Below are 18,193 nucleotides of genomic sequence, written 5' to 3'. Positions count from 1 at the left end.
TATTTTAGGAACGATAGAAATAATCCCCCCGAAGGATCCCAGAGTTTTCCATATGACGATATGAATAGGAAAAATGGGAATCGTACCGAATAATGCCTCAAGTATGCCCTATGAATACAGCGATTATGTATACGACTGTATAGGCCGTCTATACAACATCGGTCTAATATATCAAGTGACAGATCAATAGGGCAAGGCCCAGCTTGAAAAAATAAGCGACTGCTGGACACACACACAGAAAACACAGAAAGTTGTTGGTCGTCGAGAGAAAATAAATGATGCCGTACACATACAAAGAATATAGGGAAACAACGAGCGGGCCGCAGTCTGGGAATATAGTGCATATATAGAGGTAGTAAGATTCAAATAATGGACGGCGGGGGTCGGCGGGAAACGTGCCAGCTCTTGTTACCACGCTCGTGCAGCCAAGTAGTCACGATTGAAACTCCGTTCTGTTGGCAACTATGGGGGAAGAAGGAAGAATAGATATACACACGCACGCAATAAAGAGGAAAACCTAACGACGTAATACTCAAAGGGACCGTAGTATGGGAGCTAGAGAGAGAGAGTCAAGTTGATGTGTTGCCCCGTTCCGCGGCAGAATGGGAAGAAGCCGCGCTCTATCGATCCTGGACCTTCCCCGTCGTTTCTATATAATCAATCGAGCGAAAACCGCGGCCCGCAGACGTCATCACCGCCGTGATGGCATTAGAGCCAGGGCCATCCGCCGCCGCCGAAAACTAAGTATACAACTCTACATCCCATCGTTCCATGTAACTACACAGACAGCTGACAGCCGTATACAAATTATTAACGCTGGCAATTGAATTAAGACGAGAGACGGGATTTCCAGGATAAACATATACAAGGGCAATGTCATTAGTTGTGTATAGTCATCGTTTATTAGATTATTCATTATGAGATTGAGCTTTATACTTTGGCACACAAGTATAGATGGATCGAACCTTCTTGCTCTGGTTTTTTGGAGGGAAAACATTATTATCGTCAAGAAGTTGTAAGGATCGTCGGTAGATGGCGTGGCGATGCTTTCTTGAGATGCCCAGGGGCTAGAGCCAAAAATGAAAAACAAAAAAGGATTGTTTACGAAATTTCCAGTTCGTCTGCTGCTTGCTTGCCGACCGCCTGCCTGGGTCGTTTGGCTTGGTGGATGATCCCCAAAAGACCTACAGTTTCGCACTATTTTTACATCATCTTTGTGTGCCGTCACTTGGAAATTGCGTAACCGACTCTATTGCGAATTTCCTTCGTGAATTGCTGAATTCAATTCGGTTTTTTTCCCATCCGTCCCTAGTCATCTTATACTACATCCCAGACAAATTGGACACGAGGGAGATTCGACTGCAGAATATCGCCCGTTATTACGGTAATTCAATCTAGGTTTCTATCCTTTTTTCTTTTATTACTTGCCACGTGTGACAACTTATCGTGATAAATCAATAAGATATTGACATAATAAAGGACGGCCAATGACTCGGTGAAGTTGACATGTCGTGTAGGAAATGTCTAGGGTATTGATTTGTTGAATCAGTTTCTTGTCTCAATTTCACCGGTCCAAGCAAAGATATCAATTTGAGTTTCCCCCCAGGTGAAAATAAGATTCAATGCTTCTTCGCTGTCTATTCTTGATTGGCCACTTTGATATTTGCAAAGCAGCTTTGAGTACTTTACACGTACAAGGGTCTGCCAGCATGACAGGTGTTGATTTGTTGGAGCTTTATTTCCTTTTTGTGTGTGTCAGTGTAATTGCACGACGCAATCCCCTTTCGCTGATTGAACGGCAGCAGCAGCAGACACGGGGGCAACAAGCCCCTGGAGAGAGAATGAGCGACAAGAAAAGTACTTTCTTCTTCTTCTTCTTCTGCTGTACATTTCTCTTTTGTCCAGTCCATTAATCTAGCGTAATGACACAATCAGACGGGCCCCGGACGACAGCTAGCTAGCCAGCCAACCTAAAACCTATAAGGACCGTTGCCCAGTCAGCTAACTGGTGGACACTGGAAAAAAGTGAAAAGGACAAAATGCAGCCAAGAGAGAAGGAAATAGCTCAAAGGAGAGTACACACGCAGCGTGTGTGTGGGCAAAAGAAAAAAGATTATTATGTTATTCTCTGTTTGAAAAATCCTCGGTCGTGGTAATAAAGTGAAGGCAAGAAACACAACTAGGGTGGACGACAGGCACAAGATTTATTTGTCCGTATCTATAGCTCTCTCTGTGTGGTGTGGTGGACACAAGGTCCGCCATCGACCGGCTTTTATTTTCTTGTCCGTGACCAGTGTCATCGATCCATGTATGTTTTTTTTTCCCGTCTCAGCAGCACCAGTCGATTTTTATTTGGTCTGGATGGTTTTTGCTCTTTTCTTTTATTTCTCTTCTCTTATGGGGGGGCAACTGACATTATTCATTGGGAAAGGATTGCGAGAAACTGCTGTATAGTGTGTGTGTGTGTAGAGCAACGCTTTGTCGATCGATCCTGGTTATATATATTTTTTTGTGTTTGTTTGTTTCTTATGAGATGTCCATTAGCCGGCGGGAGCGAGTGACGGATGGCTCCCGGCCCGTTGGCTTCTTCCCGTGTATCGACGCCAAAGTTACTCCTCCTACTTACTCTTCCAAACTTTTTCTGTTTCTTTTAATTCCCTTTGATTCTTTTACTCCCTTGTATCTCCTTGTAAGCTACGACGACGACGACCAGATTTCTTTTTCAAATCGGATTTGCGGTGATGGTGGATCAAATCATTTGCGCTGGTTGTGAGAGCCGAGTTTAAGCAAAGTGGCCAAAGTTTTTCTGACAAATCCAAGGGCGAGATAGAGCTAGGAAATTGAGGAGCGGCCGGGGTTGTAGTAGTAGTAGTAGAGCCTGCAGGAGCAGCAGCAGGAGCAGCAGCGTGTGTAGCGCGCACATTTTCTTCTTTTTCCCTATTTAAAAATAGACGAGTGAACAAGACGTTCGTTTTTAGACGAAATTCTTGGCTTCCGTTCGGCGTCCACCATCCCTCCTCTTCCCGTGTGCACATATACACAACAGCCCCCGGCTCCTAGTCGTCGTTTCTCGACGTCACACACGCACATATATACACCGACGGCCTTATTAGTTGGTTGAGACGGCGAGATATTCTTCTTGTACACACACACTGAGAGTGGGGGGGTGGGTAGAGGTGCGGGATGGATCGAGTGGGGTTTTTTTTCTTCTTTCGTTCGACGACGAGGATTTTTGCGCCTTCCTCGTTTTTCTCTCGGGCTGGTGGCAAATATGGCAGGCAGGATTTTGAATTTTGTTTCGGGAGGGATTCTTCCGCTTGATACTGCCGGAAGTAGCTTTCATCTTCCGGTCTGTCTCCCAATTTAACCTAATATTTCCATGCAATATCAAGTGAGGGTTGGCTGAGTAAGGAGCAAAGGATCAATAGTTGAAATGAAAAGGAACGAAGAAACAGACTGCGCCACTTTTACTTTCAGAGTCCTGGAATAAAAAATAGGCCCACTTCCACCCCCTCCGGCTGGACCGGACTCACCCGTATTACAAAGGAGAGTAGCCTAGTCTACTACTACGGTACCATGTAGGAAAATAAGGCCTCCCCATGCGAGAAGACGTCAAACGACTTTCTCAATTATTCACGACCCGTTTCCACTTTATATTCCCATTTCGTATGCAATCCGCGTAGTATTTTCACTCTCTCTCCAGTCTGTGCATGTACGTTGAGATATCCCTCCGGCGTAGTTCAAAGTCCACGGAAAATCTCGAAATAAAAATGATTATCATTTCATAAAACATGGCCGGGGAGAGAGAGACTGCGTGTATTGCGTCAATCGCGTTCATGCCATCCTCTTTCCGTGAGTCGGCGGGACTGCGACGACGACAACAGTTGCAGCAGCAAAGAGCGCACACAACGATGACGATCGTTTTGGGGTTGGTCTTGTTATTTTCTTCTCTTCTCTTTTTCGGTGCCCGTCTCATTTTTCATTGCGCTGGCGCGAGTGGACCAGGGGCCCCCGTGTCTATGTTTTTTCTTTTTCGTAGAGTTGGTAACGTGATCCAGTCGGTTCACTGGACCGGCGTCTTGCATCTCTTTCTGCTTGGCTTCCACTTCTTCTTCTTCTACTTCTACTTTTTTACTTCCTTCCTTCATCCTCACTTCCTTCCATTCGCCTTTTTTTCTCCTTTCACTTAAGAAGAAGAAGAAGAAGAAGAAGAAGAAGAAGAAGAAGAAGAAGAAGAAGAAGGGGTGGAGTGGCTCCGTCATCCGTTCTCCGCCTGTAATCCGACGAAAAGTTCCATTTTCTCTAACCTCCCCCCCCCTCCACCCGCCGAACGCGGGTCCCGGCTCCCGAAATAGAATTTCCGTCAGAGTAGAGAAGAGACTCCTCCACACACATGATTTTCGGGGTTTTTTTTCTTTTTCTTCTTACTTCAGTTTCCTTGGCAGTTTCCAGCAGCAGTCCGCTCTCTCTACACCATTCGCATTCCGGATGAGTTGTCCGACGGATCAGTTTCTCTCTCCCCCCACCCCCGACTCCGATGAGCTCCATTTTTGTTAGTTAAGTGCGTTCGACTACTACTACTCTTTTTGAAAAAGAAACGAAAGAATCCAATCAAGGGATCACACAAACGGCCAGCAGAAAAGGAAACACCTATTGACTTTTGCGTGTGGGCCGACCTTGAGAGTTCTGCTTAAGTGTCTATGTGCGTGTGTGTCGTGAATCTAAAAAAGAAACAGAAAAATAATCCCGCAAAGGGAATATAAAAATATTTGTCCCGGTTCTTTTTTTGTCTTTTATTTATCGCCGATTGCCCAGTAGCTCACAAAAGTGACGGCCAGTGTGCGTGAAGTAGCGCCATGTGTTGCCGGCCGGCCGGCAGGCCAGGACAGATGCCCCTGTGCGCACCCAAATAACGACGAAATCCTCCAAGGCCAGCAAGGCCAGAACAAACTGGAATAAACCGAGAAATCAACAAGAACAAACCGTGAACGATAAAATTGTTTCCCTGAACCAACGAGTCGTTGGCCGAACCTTTTACGTCTTCAATTAATCAAACGACAGAAAAATCTTTCCTTTAAACCCAAAAGAAATAAGAAAAAAAAACTAATCAAACAAGTTATTGATGGACAAGAGACGTGTGTGTGTGTGTGTGTGCAGATAGCTTCTTGCTGACGGTGGGTCGGGCGGACCAGTGCTGCTGGCCGCGGGAGAAGTGCCATGCCAACGCCCCTGGCGCCGTATTCCAGTTGTTGTCGTCATTGACACGCCAGTGGTGCTGGTGGTGGTCGACGGCTGCCCGCGCCCCCCGTTTTGAATGACTGAAACAATAACCGGACCAGTTGCAGTTTCAAGATGGTCGTCAACGGAGGTAGCAGTCAACAGCAGCAGCCGACTCCGGCACCTCCGCCTCCGCCCGATGTCAACAACATCATGGGCGGAATCGAGCAGACGGTCGGCGTCCGCATGCACAATCACCGACGTAAACTCCGCCAAAGGTAAAAACGCGCCTCCCTTATCCCCAAAAAATCTTTTCATTTGCATATCCATCAAGAGATCAAACAGGCGGAATTTGCATATCAATAACGGAGATACTTACATTGACAGGTTCGATTTGGTGCGCAAACTTGGACAGGGAACCTACGGCAAAGTTCAGTTGGGAATCAATAAAGAGACGGGCCAAGAGGTAAAAAAGTGAAACATTTTTTAGTTCAAGTGTTCCGGCTGGATTTTCTTATCTTTTTGGCTTCTTGATTGATTGGCGTCGCCCGTCGATGCTGGAATTTTCTATAGGTGGCCATCAAGACGATCAAAAAGGCCAAAATTGAAACGGAAGCGGATCTGATTCGCATCCGCCGCGAAATTCAAATCATGTCTTCGGTGCGCCACCCCAACATCATCCACATCTACGAAGTGTTTGAGAACAAGGAGAAGATGGTCCTGGTGATGGAGTACGCGGCCGGCGGCGAACTCTACGATTACCTCAGTCAGCGCAAAGTCCTCAACGAGGCCGAGGCCAGACGAGTCTTCCGCCAAGTCGCTTCCGCCGTCTATTACTGTCACAAGGTATTTAAATCAAGTTACGTTATTCAATTTTCAACGCTGACATTTGATTCCTTTGCCCCCACCTCCGTCCAGCACAACATTTGCCATCGCGATTTAAAATTAGAAAACATTTTGCTGGACGAAAGCAAAACGGCCAAGGTATTCTATTCCATTTCAATCTTTTCCCGTTTTCACTTTGATTGAAATTCTCTCCTCAAATTGATTTTTCTAGATTGCCGATTTCGGATTATCAAACGTCTTTGATGATCGACGCCTGCTGACGACCTTTTGTGGCAGCCCTTTGTACGCCAGTCCGGAAATCGTCCGTGGAACTCCGTACCATGGGCCCGAAGTGGATTGTTGGTGGGTATATAACTACAACCAAGATTTCGCCATTACATTAGACGTAAAATGATTATTTATTTGATGCTTCTCGCAGGTCTTTGGGCGTTCTGCTTTACACGCTGGTTTACGGAGCCATGCCTTTCGACGGATCCAATTTCAAGCGACTCGTCAAGCAGATCTCATCCGGCGAGTACTACGAGCCGCCTGACAAACCATCAAGTCGGTTCACATTTCTTTTTTTCTTCTTTCTTTCTTTCTTTTTATTGTTTGGTTGGTTTTTATTTTGTTTCACACTTCTCGCTTTTCTTTTTCCATCGTTTTTTGTTTGTCCGTGATCATCGCGCCGGAACGTTTGTCAAGCTGCTTCGCCTCTGGTTCGTCACATGCTGCTCGTCGATCCGGCCAAGCGGGCCAACGTCGAGGACATTTGCTCCCACTGGTATTAAATATGATCATCATCTTGTCAAACAATTCCTCTTCCTGCTGGGCTTTTTTTGGGTGTACAATGGGATATTCTATATTTTGACCAAGGTGGGTCAACGAAGGCTACGGAGAATCCTGTTTGGAAGTCGCGGAAGAATTAGCCAACCAGACGCCCGTCCGGCTCGATTTACTCCTGTCGCTGGTTCCGCCACCGGAGTCAACCGACACGGTCGTCGTCAGCGCCAAAACGGATCAACCGGCCTCAACTGTAAGTTCCAAATCCATAATTTGCATCCGCATGTGAGAAAGCAGTCCATCCAGCTGCTGGAAGAAAATAATAAACTTTGAATGAACCAGCAGGCCAGCAAGGAAGGCGATTCCATGAACGAATATTACTCGGCGGCCGAGCCCAGTACGTCCGACGCTGCCAAATCGGGTGGAGTTAAGAAAAAGAAGGAAAGTTCCAGTCAGTCGGGCAAAGAGGCGGACAAGGCCTCGACTGTCAAGAGGCGCCGGGCAGAAACCGACCAAGTCAAATCGGCTGACGATTCGACGACGACGACGATGACTCCGGAAGGTCGCGGTGGCTGCCCAGCAGTGGGCGATTTGGATGCTCAAAATTCTGCGGGACCCAGTCCCATCGACGATTCCGGGATCCAGACGTCGTTGCGGGAGGAAGAGGAGGAGGAATTGGTGACGGGCGTCGTCCAGTCTGCTCCGGAAGAGGTACGAACGAAATCGACGTCGAGCGAAGCCAAAACGAAATGTGATGTGATGACGGACGTTGATATGGACGAGGGTATTAGCACGTCCAGCCAGGCGGATGATAGGCGATCCAGCGTGCCAATCGCCTCTTGTATGGCGGCCAATCCAGCCTCCGCCGCTCTCGCACCCTGTACAATAATGACCAATAATAATAATCCATCCCAGTCTTCTTCGCCCTCGGCCAATGCAACGACGACAACCTCCACGACCTCCACTTCATCCATCCCGCATTGTTCCTCGGTTAGCCAACATTCTCCAGCCACATCCGCATTTCGACAGACGACGACGACGACGACCGTGACCGTGGGGGACGTCTCAACTTTGTCGCCCCCAATTGCTCCGACAACTGCCAATGCAGAAATCGAAATGAGCCACCCGCCTCCTCTTCTTGATGGCCGCCCTACCTGTGCTGCTCCTGCTGCTCCTGCTCAAGTTCCAGAAGCTCCAGAGTCTCTTGTTGTTGCGTCGACTGGACAGTCGGAATCTCACGCTGCGATGGCAGGCAAGATGGATGCGAAAGGAGCCGTGCCAGCTGCGAATGTCGTCACAGAGCCCCCAGAGCCAGAAAATACCGTTGCCCTAATATCACCCACCAACGCCACCCCACCACCACCGCCACCCAGTTTAAATCAGGTTCCCCCTCCACCACCTCCGTTTACCCTTGGGCCCGAAAAGACCGAGTCAGCTGGCGACAGCAGCGGAGCAACAACGGCCGGCAGCACCGCGACGGCGACACCACCACCCAAGGAAGGAGCAGCCCCAAGCGGCAGCGGCAGTAATCGCTCAGAATCGTCTGCTGCTAATGCTGCCCCTCCGGCTTCGGTGGCTCTTGCCAATCGGCGACCGGCCAATACCAACAAAGCGGCTGGTCCGGCCAATGCAGCGGAACAGCGCCACTCGAAGATACTCCGCCAGGCGGAAATATTCAACAGCCTCGTACTGACTCACTCGCGAAATGAACCGCCGACGACTGGACCCAAGAGTACCATGACGCTGGAACGGCCCAAAAAAGTCACCATTTTCAGCTACAAGGTCAGCTGATGCTCATGTGTCCCCACCACCACCACCAACGACGTACATACACACATCGACACGATACAGACGATGAGGTGTTGATGGCCGGATGTGGACCATCGACCTATTTTAAAACACACCAAACCAAAAACCCCCGCTTCTTCTTCTTCTTATTCTCTTACTTGTCTTCAATCTATTTCGTCAGTTTCTCTCTTTTTTCTCTGTCTTTGTTGATTCCGGCTTACGGGTGAGCTTCCGGCAGATTCATCCAACACCCCGCATCCGCACGGCAATCTCTCTCTCTCTCTCCTCCTTTTACTCGGTCCCTTTCTCTCTCATCTGCTCCTATTCGTTCCTCTTCTAGTGGCTTTATTTTACTGATAAGCTGCAACTATTTTTTTCAATAGTAGAAACATTTAGTGATCCGGTGATGGACCTTTGTGTTGTTGATTTTTTCACCCGCTGTCTCTTGTTCTGACCGGGATTGGGGGTTGGGTGGGGTTTTTCATTTGAATTTGGCTAATTCATTTTTTCGGATTTCTTGGAATTGAATTTATTTTTTTAGTTGAACGATACGCGGCGCCCGACTGAAACTCGGACGGAACCTAAAGTGCCCACCATCGTGCCCGTTTTGAAAGTCTCTGACGCAAAGAGAGCATTTGAGAATAATGCGGCTGCTGCCCAGCAGCAGAGGAATTCGAGTATTGGCAGCGCAGCTTCAGGCCATCATCACAACAGTCTGCCGAGGCGGACGCTCATTCAAACTCCGGCCAGCATTAGCACTGACGCCATGGTACCCAAATCTCTCAATCAACAACGGGCCGGTCATGCCGCTTCGATGGCCACCATGACGGCCACTACAACTACCGCCCAGGAATCCACTAATTCATCGGTAAAACAAAATAAATGTTCTACGTCATCATAACAAACGCAATGAAATGTGTATATTTTTTAAAATCTTGATAGCAGGGAGTAGAGCCGGGCGAGAAGGTGGTCGTGGGAGGACTGGGCGTCAAAATCGGCGCTATCGGCAAAGTCACGGAAATTGGAATGAAGGTTAAAACGGAGGAAAATAATCACCAATCGGAAAATCAAACAACACCGAAGGACACGAAAACCAGTCAGCCCGTTCAGAACGACGATAGCCTCAAACCTCAACAGGGGTCCAGCAGCGCCGACAGCAGCGAGAAGAAATTACCGGAGCAATTGAACGCGGAGCAGGAAGTTCAAGTTGCAGTGGAAAAGTCTGAAGTTGCATCACCCGTTCCTGTCAAAGAAGTTCAACCGCCGACCAAAGTTTCGACTAAGAAAGTGAAGGAATCGGAATCTCTACCCTCGGCTCTTCCGGCCCAAGAGCCAGAAGAGCCAAAAGTGCGGGAGATTCCGGTCATGTTGGACACGGGCGAATTGGAAACGAAAGTTGCATCCATTTTGGCGGCCCCTGGACGTAGTCCTCCGAAAGATCCGCCCGCACCGCGACCTACAAGCCTCCCGACACCTGTGTCTTCTTCTACTCCGTCGCCTAAAGCGACCGGCCAGGTATCGTCCTCCGCCACTGAAAGGATGACATCACCTCCGCCAAAACCCATTCGAGTTGCTTCACCACCTCCACTCCGGATCGCTTCTCCCCCTCCGCGTCCGGTGCGCATCGCTTCGCCATCACCTCCAGCGGTGGCCCATAAAATTATCAATGCATCCACACGGACAGTGTCCCCACCACCTCCATTAATCCGTCCGTCGGCCGATCAATCGCCCAATCAGCGGCCGCTCTCTCCGTCGACGTTGCCATCCAGTCGGCCCATGTCTCCCGTTTACGCGTCGTCAATGACTTCGACCGACAGGACGGATGACGATTGTATCGCCGGATCTGAGAACGCTTTCATCCGGGGCATTCGCAGTCCGACGAGAGAGCATCCAGCCCCTGCGGCGATTCCTCCGTTAAACAAGCGCTTCTCCAAAGGACCTGGCGATATGCCGGAGAACGCGATGGTGATGGTCGAAGCCAAGCCGATCCAGAAAGCGGAGATCAACATCGCCGTCAACGTGGCGTCGACGTCCACCAATCCGAGGGAGAGAATTATTCCCATCCGCGTAGAAGGCAGAGTAGAATCAACAGCAGCGGCCGTGGCAGGGGTTGGAGGATTAGTCGCGTCGGAGAGTAGTAAGGCCGTGCCGAAATCGCTCAACTCCATTTCCGTCCAGTTGCGGGCCACTCCGCCGCGAGTCGCTTCGCCGCCGCCGCCGCCGGCACAGCCAATTAAACCCGTCCCTATCCGTCCTAGGTATAGCGCCGGAATGATTGAATTCATTTCGTTTCGTTGGTACTCATTTGATCCTTTTCTTTTTGTTTGTTTTCAAGTTCTGCGAGTCGACAGGAATCGATACAGAATCCAGGACCCGCAATGGCAACTGCAGAGTCAGTTAGTTTGGAAAGTAAAAAATTCCTACGGGAACCCGTTCGGGAATCTGCCAGAGAGCCGATTCGAAAATCGCCGCGGGAATTTATCATCCCCATTACGGTGGAAGGCGTCAGTGCCAGCCATCCAGCGGCAACCGAGACGGCCTCGTCGTCTTCAGCGTCCATGAGAACCAGTCGATTCGACCGGACCAAACGATACGGGTAATCAATTCAAACATTCGAGTTAAGTTTATCTATTAAATTTTGATTTAATCACGGCAGGAGCTTGTACCATGAGGGTGAAACCGATTTTGATATAAGTCAGACGTCGGGTGATGTTGATAATCACGCAGCTAGTCCACTTCATCATTTGCAACGTTTGAGCTCCTTTAAAAAATCACACGACGAGCCGTAAGTTTATCTTTATTAAGTTTCCAATCCTAAATTTGATCCTATACGGTGGAATCTGTTTCAGGGAAACTTCTCGAGGCCGACGGGGAAGTGACAGTTCCATCGATGATGATATCGACGACGACGACGACACGTTCCAGATTCTGACAGCCGAGTCCCTTTTCTCGACGCTGTTATCACGGGTACGCGTTTCGCTTAACTGTAATGGAGTTTGAACTTGATCAGATTAAAATACATGAACGTCAAATTCACAGGTCCGACAGCTGACGAAACGGAACCAGAGAGCCGAAAGTAATGCGGCTGATCCGTTTGTCGTGTTCCGCAACTCTTCTCGATTCACCAGTCCGGCTCCCAGCGCTGGCGGCCGTTCAAGAGCGACGGACGTGAGCGATATTCATCGTGAGTTTGAAGACGCTTCTTCGCAGATTAGTACACCCGGATGCACTTCGCCCAACGCTCACCATCACAACAACAACAATCGCAACAGCACCGGATCCGACCTGCTGGCCGGTTCAGCTAGCAACAAGGGTTTCTGGAACAATGTTTATTCCAGGGCTTCTTCGGTGGCATCCGAGTCCGATGCCAGGTGCGTCTCGTGTTGTTCGTTCATTCCATTCCATCCATATTAATCTTGTCGCCGTTTTTGTTTTTTTTTAAATTAAATGGAGCAGACGATATTCGACCCTGGATCCGCCTCGTTTCCACCCGACAGAAACGCCTCAATTGCAGCCGCCGCCGAGTTCGGCCGGCGTCCCGTCTGGTCTCCCTTGGCGACGGGACACGTCCGTGGAAGGCGAAAGCAACTGCAGCATCGCTTCGGCCTCCATGTCCCAGCGAGGTACTTTACTATTGACAGTTTCCTACTACTACAACAACAACATTGACCTAGAAACGATCAAGTCTGATCATGTACTACTAGTAACAACCTCTGAGGCCATATTCAGGCATCAGCACATTTCCAAAGAATGAACAATGTGTCTACAGTACTATGTCTTAGAGTTCAGTTAGTTGGTTAGCCGCGGACTATATTGATTGATGATTATTGATTAAACATCGTTCCTCTCTCTCCCATTCCTATTCCGGCAGCTTACAGTTGTTAAAAAAAAATCAAAGATGACAAAAAAAAACTGTAAATAGGATATCCAGGTAACATTTTTTAATTGGCAAAATATTTCATTTTGTTGTTTTTTATTTCTCCCCTTGTGTTTGTTTAAATCTGCGCGTGTTGTTTTTCTTGTCTGCGCTTCTTCCCTTTTCCCAATTTTTTTCAAGAAATTGTTTGGATTTTTGCACGTCAATGTTATCTATTAGATGGCAGTAGATTCCGCCCCGTCCTTAGGATGACGAGTCCGGCTAAAAGTAGCCGTCGTCGTCGGTCGGCCATGATTGCCAATGGTAGCGCTGGTAGTAGCAGCAATAGTCACCACCCTCTTAGTCATAGTCACAGTAGACGCCAGCCGTTTTATCCGTCATCCAAAATCAAGTCGTCCGTCGCCTGGCGATTGCTGGCCAGTAGGGCCGTCAGACGCCAGTTTGCATGGGGTAGATTGGTAGAGGCTCTTTCGTCATCAGCTCGTTCTTGGCTGACCCGTCCCAATGTCTTATTTTGATTCGCTAAACATTTTTCTCTTTTGATTTCTTCTCTTTTTCTTCTTCTCCTTCGGAATTCTTGGTCTTGACTTTTGATTTTTCACTTGATTTTCCCACCTGTACACCCGTTCAACCCCTTTTTTCCGCCTCACTCGCGCGCACTTCCAGTCCGGTTGCAACATCAACTTGGGTCGGCTGATGGAGGGGACCGGAAACGCGTCACGCTCACATTGCATGTCACGGAGCCAGCAGCTCGGGCTCCTCCTTCTTCTCCAACTGCAAGTGATTGGTTCCGTCCCGAATGTCGTCGTCGACACGACCCAAATCCGGAACAAGAGAACAAAGGGCCAGCCGAGACTGGAGCTGGAACGGTCGTGTCCTTCAAATGCTTCGTTTTATCTCATCCGTCAGCTAGTACTTGAATTCGGTTGAAACCACAACTATCCGCTGCTATTATAACAAAACATCTTTTTTTTATTTTGCTCGTTATTCAAATTTTTTAAATGGCTTTATTTTTATATTTTTAATGATCTGAAATCTTTGGGGTCCACTGTCGCCCAGCTTTTTCTTATTCTTTTCAAATCTTTCACAACTTTCGCGCGTTTCGAAATGCCAATTTCAGGAGTGGGTTGTATTATATCATCACCTTTCGTGTTGTTTCAACTTCTTCTTGATTCTTTTTGTTGTGCCTTCAAACGGCCATGGCGGCCATGACTTGAAAACCCCATCGAATGTTTACCCCACCATCCATCCATCCATCCATCCCCCCAAAAAACAAAAAACGGATCCTTGTAGATTCTTTGGTGCATCAAACGCCTCCACGCATGAAATGCTGCAATGCTTCCAACCGAATGGAATGGAATGAACTGTTTGCTACCCTCTCTCAACCTTCACCACCAACACCTCAAGCCGGCCAACTGATTCCAATATGATTAACAGGAAGGTACAATCTCCAACTGGAAGCTTTCAGTGTGGCTTATTGTTTTTTTTTTCTTTTTTTCTACTTCTTTTAATTTTTTGATTTTTAAAATTATTACCCAGCGAATTTCAGTTTTACAAAAATAATTTTACCATTTACCATTGAAATTGGAACATCATTAAATTGACGGCCTGTGTTTTCGTTTTGAATGGATTGCAATCCATCCACAAAAGGTACCGCTTATCATAGTCCGTCAGCTGTCAATGGAGATGTCAATAACGCAACGCCAGCATCCAGTCGACCTTTCACTTCCTCCCTAACGCGACGTAAACTGAACCAACACCTGCGAGAAACCAATCCGGAGCTAGTCGGTTCACCGGGACAAAATGGAAATCACCAACAAAATAATAGCGACGCCATGTCGGATACCTCGTCAACTTCCGCTGGCAATCGTTCCAGTCTATCCTGGGCGTTGTCACGCTTCACTGGCGGAGTGGCCGATTCGGCGAAACCCACTGGCCGCTCAGTACGAGACCAACAACAACAACAACCGCAATACAATCGAACCAAGAGTAGCCGGGAACTGGGCAACGAGCCGCAACAGCGAACCTATCAACGTTATGGCCGTTCTTCCACTCTGGACAATCTCGAACCAGACAGCTCAACTGCACCTTCTTCCGCTTCTACAGCTGGTTACTTCCATCGGATAGGATCGCCGTTCTCCGATGATGAGAATCCCAATTCCGGCGTTTCGACACCGGCCTCCTACCGGACCTATACGAGAACGCGTAGTCGAGAATACATGAGCCCAACGAGCAGTCGAGGCACCTCTCCCGTTCCATCCAGCAGCATCGCAGCGTTACCGTCCATCTCTACTACGATGAGTAGTCCGGATGCAGTGGCCAACATGACCATGAATCCGATTGTTCCGCAATTGAGTACCGTCCTAGAGAACGGTCCGTTGGGGGTTGAGGGCGAAAGTAGTCCGCGGCAAACCAGAGCGGCTGAAAGCAAATTGGCCGCCATCACCAGTTTGAATTCAACAAATCCGATTCCCGTCTCAGTTCCAGCTCCAGCCCCTATTTCTGCTCCAAATCCACCAGCAGCTCCGACGAGTGAAAATGCGGATGGGACAATCGAACGCAAATCACGACGTGTTTCTCGGTTCCTCCGGCCGGATTTCTACGATGCCCCAAAAGAGGAATCGTCAACCGAAAAGCAGCGCTTCCTCAAATCGGTCGAACAGCGCTGGGAAAAGTACAATCCGGACGCCGGATTGATGGCATTAAGTAAAACCACAAACAGTCAAACTGCAGGATCGACTCAGACAATCGAACGTCCTGCTGCTCCAATCTCCAAGGATCGTGCAACCGGATCTTTAACGTCGACTCCGCCATCTCCTTTACAACCGATTCTAAAAGCCAGACAAAGTTTGACGCCTATTCCGGCCCCGGCTCAACCCAATCTATCGCTTCCGCCTCCTAGCTCGTCCATTGTTTTGAAACCGGTGCCTGAACAGCCCCAAGTGGAACCCACCACCAATAAAATCCCGCAACAGGTGATGCTGAAACCGGTTTCCGTGGAGCCACAGCAACAGCAGCAGCAGCAGCAATCGGCTCCTAAATCAAACGGCAACGCTCCTAGTTCCAAGAATTCACCCAAGTTGACGGTCCGTCGCCAGTTTGAGCATTTGATCAATTTAGCGGCGGCCCAATTCCAACGATCCTCGTCTCCCAACAAAGTCGCTCCTGCTGCTCCAGCCCAAACCCCTGCAAGTACTTCTACAACTATCACCCCTCCAACTCCAGTTGTTTCAACTGCTGCTGTTGCCCAACCACCAACTACTATCCAGCAGCCACCGGATACGATTTCTCTGGAATTGAAGCAGCTGGAAGATGAAATCAAAAATACAGCGGCCATCAAAGCCCAGGCGTCGGCCAGACTGGACGCTCTCAAATACGAGCATGCTGTCAGAAGCGGAGCTGCCGCAATTCCTCCTTCCGGAATCCCCAAACCAGCTATTCCGGTCAAGCCGATTTATTTAGTAGCTCGACCGGTTCAGGAAATACCATCCGTTTCACCCGATTTACCTATTGTCCCACCTGAATTCCAGCCGTTCCAGTACAAGGGCTCGAACGGGACCTTGCGTGAATTGTCTCACCGCAGCAACAACAACAACCGAAGGGACGCTTTGTCGCCACCTCCGGCGGGGGCCAATGAAAACGGAACCATTTCTCCATTTGCCGACGAGGCCGTTCGTTTCGCCCGCATTATCAAACGATTCGAATCTCAGCCTTACGAAAACAGCTGGGCCAGCGACGCCATGGGAATAGATAATGCAGCACCTGGAACGCCGACGGACAGCTACGAGTCTTCTTCCGTTTGCTCCGACTTGCGCGGTGACCAAAGAGATTCCGGCGAGGATGAAAGCGTCAGCGAAAGGATTTTCCGCAAGAGTTTCTACTCTCGTTTCAACGAGCCGACCAAAACGAAGCATCGGCGTTCCATGACCAGGGAACTCGAGGGCGGTGAAGGAGGTGAAGGAAACTTGCCCATCACCGACGCCCAGCCGCCCATCTCTCGTCGTTCTTCGCAACATCGCAAGAGTCTCAGCGGTCGGGACGAATCGGTCGATCGAATTGGCCTCTCCGAAACGGTGATGGTCCGCAAATTCCTGTCGTCCGGCGACGCCAATGGCGGTGGTAATTTCGATCGTGAGCGCCGCCTGTCGGCGAGTCGGAGACATCCGTCCGTGTCCGAGTACTCGGACGCCACCGTCGACGTCATTCATCCGAGGCGATCGATGTCGAGGGAAGTCTCAGTGGCCCGCTCGGTCAAAAGCGACACACAGCCACCGCAAGTGACAAGTCCGACACCTTCGGTCGCCGGCTCCGATTCTGGCGACCGTGCCGGAACCGCCGGAAGAGAAGTGCGATCCTACGCTCGAACTTATTCGAGTTCGCGTGCACTCGCCAACGATTTGCCACCTTCGGGGAATGGCGAATCTTATTCATCGGCCAGTCTGGGCCGTCGCAGTTACTACCCGGTTTCGTCGACGTCGACGAATGCGGATCACATCAGCAGCCTGCCACGGAGATCCAGCAATCGGTAGTAGACCATATAATGTAAATTTGCCATTTGTCTTTTTGTCAATTTTACTTTATTTTCGTCACTTGATCCCCCCAAAATCATCACATGATATTCCAGGTACAGTATACACGAACATGTTCCAGAGAGCACCAACGTCCGTCTGCGTTCGACCGGATCGTCGGTTTTGGCGAGCCGGCCGTCACGATATTCGTCCATTTTGTTGGAGGAAAGTGGCGGCAGTGGGTCGGCAGCTACTGGACATCAAATCAGCAATGTCCTTTCGCCCAACTCGACGCGACGCCACACCAACCTTTCAGATTCGGGGCTGACCCGAAGGGAATCGACTTTTTACGGGACTCCTAGTCCTTTTTCAAGTCGGCCAGGAGCAGGATCAGGAGCAGGAGGATCGACAACTGGATCCACGTCCACGTACTTTTTGCGCTCCACCAGTAGCGGACTGGATCATCACAACAACAACAGCACCAATCACAGCGGGACGTACTCGACACTGAGACCGTCTTTGCTGCGCCATCGCCGATAACATTTACTACAACTCAAATCACGAATAATACTCATTCAATCCTACACGCGTCGATATAATTACTACATCCTTGTTTCTGTTTTTGTCTGTTTTGTTTCAAATTTTTTTTTTGTGCTCTGTTTAACTCTCGTGGCTTCGCAATCAGTTAATTCTTATGTCGGGTGAACAAAAGGGGCAGATAAGAGAGAGCTGGGAAAAGGTTTTTTGACTGCATCAACAAAAATAGACTATGCACTTTGGGCAAATGTCATACCAGTTGTTCCTCCACAGCAATAATTAGATGTTGTTCCGACTAGTCTTTAAAAAAAACTGCTGCCTACCATTTTCGCCCCGTATATACTTTAGGTACAACTTGTTCTGTTAGTCATCGCCATCCAATTCATCTCTTCTCTCGTGTTACCAGAATAATGACCATGAAATTATTGAAACAGTTATGCGTGTAGAGCATATTACTTGAGGTGTGTGTCATGATGGCTCCTTTGTTGGTTATCGGCCTCATTCAATTGGCCAATAACAATCGAGACCCGTCCGTATAATAATAATTATAATAATTCATCATCTTCTGTATACCAAAAAATGTGGATTGAGTGCGTGTGTATGTGTGTGGCCGTTGAAAGAGAAATCGGCATGAAAAATACTACTCAAAAAAAGAATG

At 48.8% G+C, this 18,193-nt stretch overlaps 1 protein-coding gene across 8 annotated transcripts; it reads left to right on the top strand.

Annotated features, from left to right (window-relative positions):
• The first annotated feature begins 1,078 nt into the window (after nucleotides 1–1,078).
• LOC124340624 (nascent polypeptide-associated complex subunit alpha, muscle-specific form-like) lies at nucleotides 1,079–17,713 on the top strand. Of its 8 annotated transcripts, none has more exons than XM_046793190.1 (21): nucleotides 1,089–1,239; nucleotides 1,313–1,384; nucleotides 5,158–5,495; nucleotides 5,605–5,683; nucleotides 5,791–6,063; nucleotides 6,136–6,201; nucleotides 6,275–6,405; nucleotides 6,482–6,606; nucleotides 6,748–6,826; nucleotides 6,919–7,078; nucleotides 7,168–8,607; nucleotides 9,155–9,481; nucleotides 9,556–10,871; nucleotides 10,949–11,209; nucleotides 11,270–11,398; nucleotides 11,463–11,580; nucleotides 11,653–11,984; nucleotides 12,070–12,236; nucleotides 13,157–13,402; nucleotides 14,141–17,015; nucleotides 17,115–17,713. In XM_046793190.1, exons 3-21 carry the CDS (start codon nucleotides 5,353–5,355, stop codon nucleotides 17,536–17,538), a joined length of 8,691 nt encoding a protein of 2,896 aa, XP_046649146.1. In that variant the 5' UTR covers nucleotides 1,089–1,239; nucleotides 1,313–1,384; nucleotides 5,158–5,352; the 3' UTR covers nucleotides 17,539–17,713. The 8 variants fall into 8 exon arrangements, with proteins under 8 accessions (XP_046649150.1, XP_046649146.1, XP_046649144.1 ...); XM_046793188.1 differs by having other exon boundaries at nucleotides 5,132–5,495; XM_046793194.1 differs by having other exon boundaries at nucleotides 1,079–1,384; nucleotides 5,132–5,495; nucleotides 14,141–17,032; nucleotides 17,115–17,246.
• The last annotated feature ends 480 nt before the right edge of the window (nucleotides 17,714–18,193 follow it).

This window comes from Daphnia pulicaria, chromosome 5 (genome assembly GCF_021234035.1).
Source record: "Daphnia pulicaria isolate SC F1-1A chromosome 5, SC_F0-13Bv2, whole genome shotgun sequence".
In the NCBI taxonomy this organism is placed as follows: domain Eukaryota; kingdom Metazoa; phylum Arthropoda; class Branchiopoda; order Diplostraca; family Daphniidae; genus Daphnia; species Daphnia pulicaria.
Note: the sequence above shows the minus strand (reverse complement) of the source record. Positions and strands in the feature narration are given on the sequence as shown.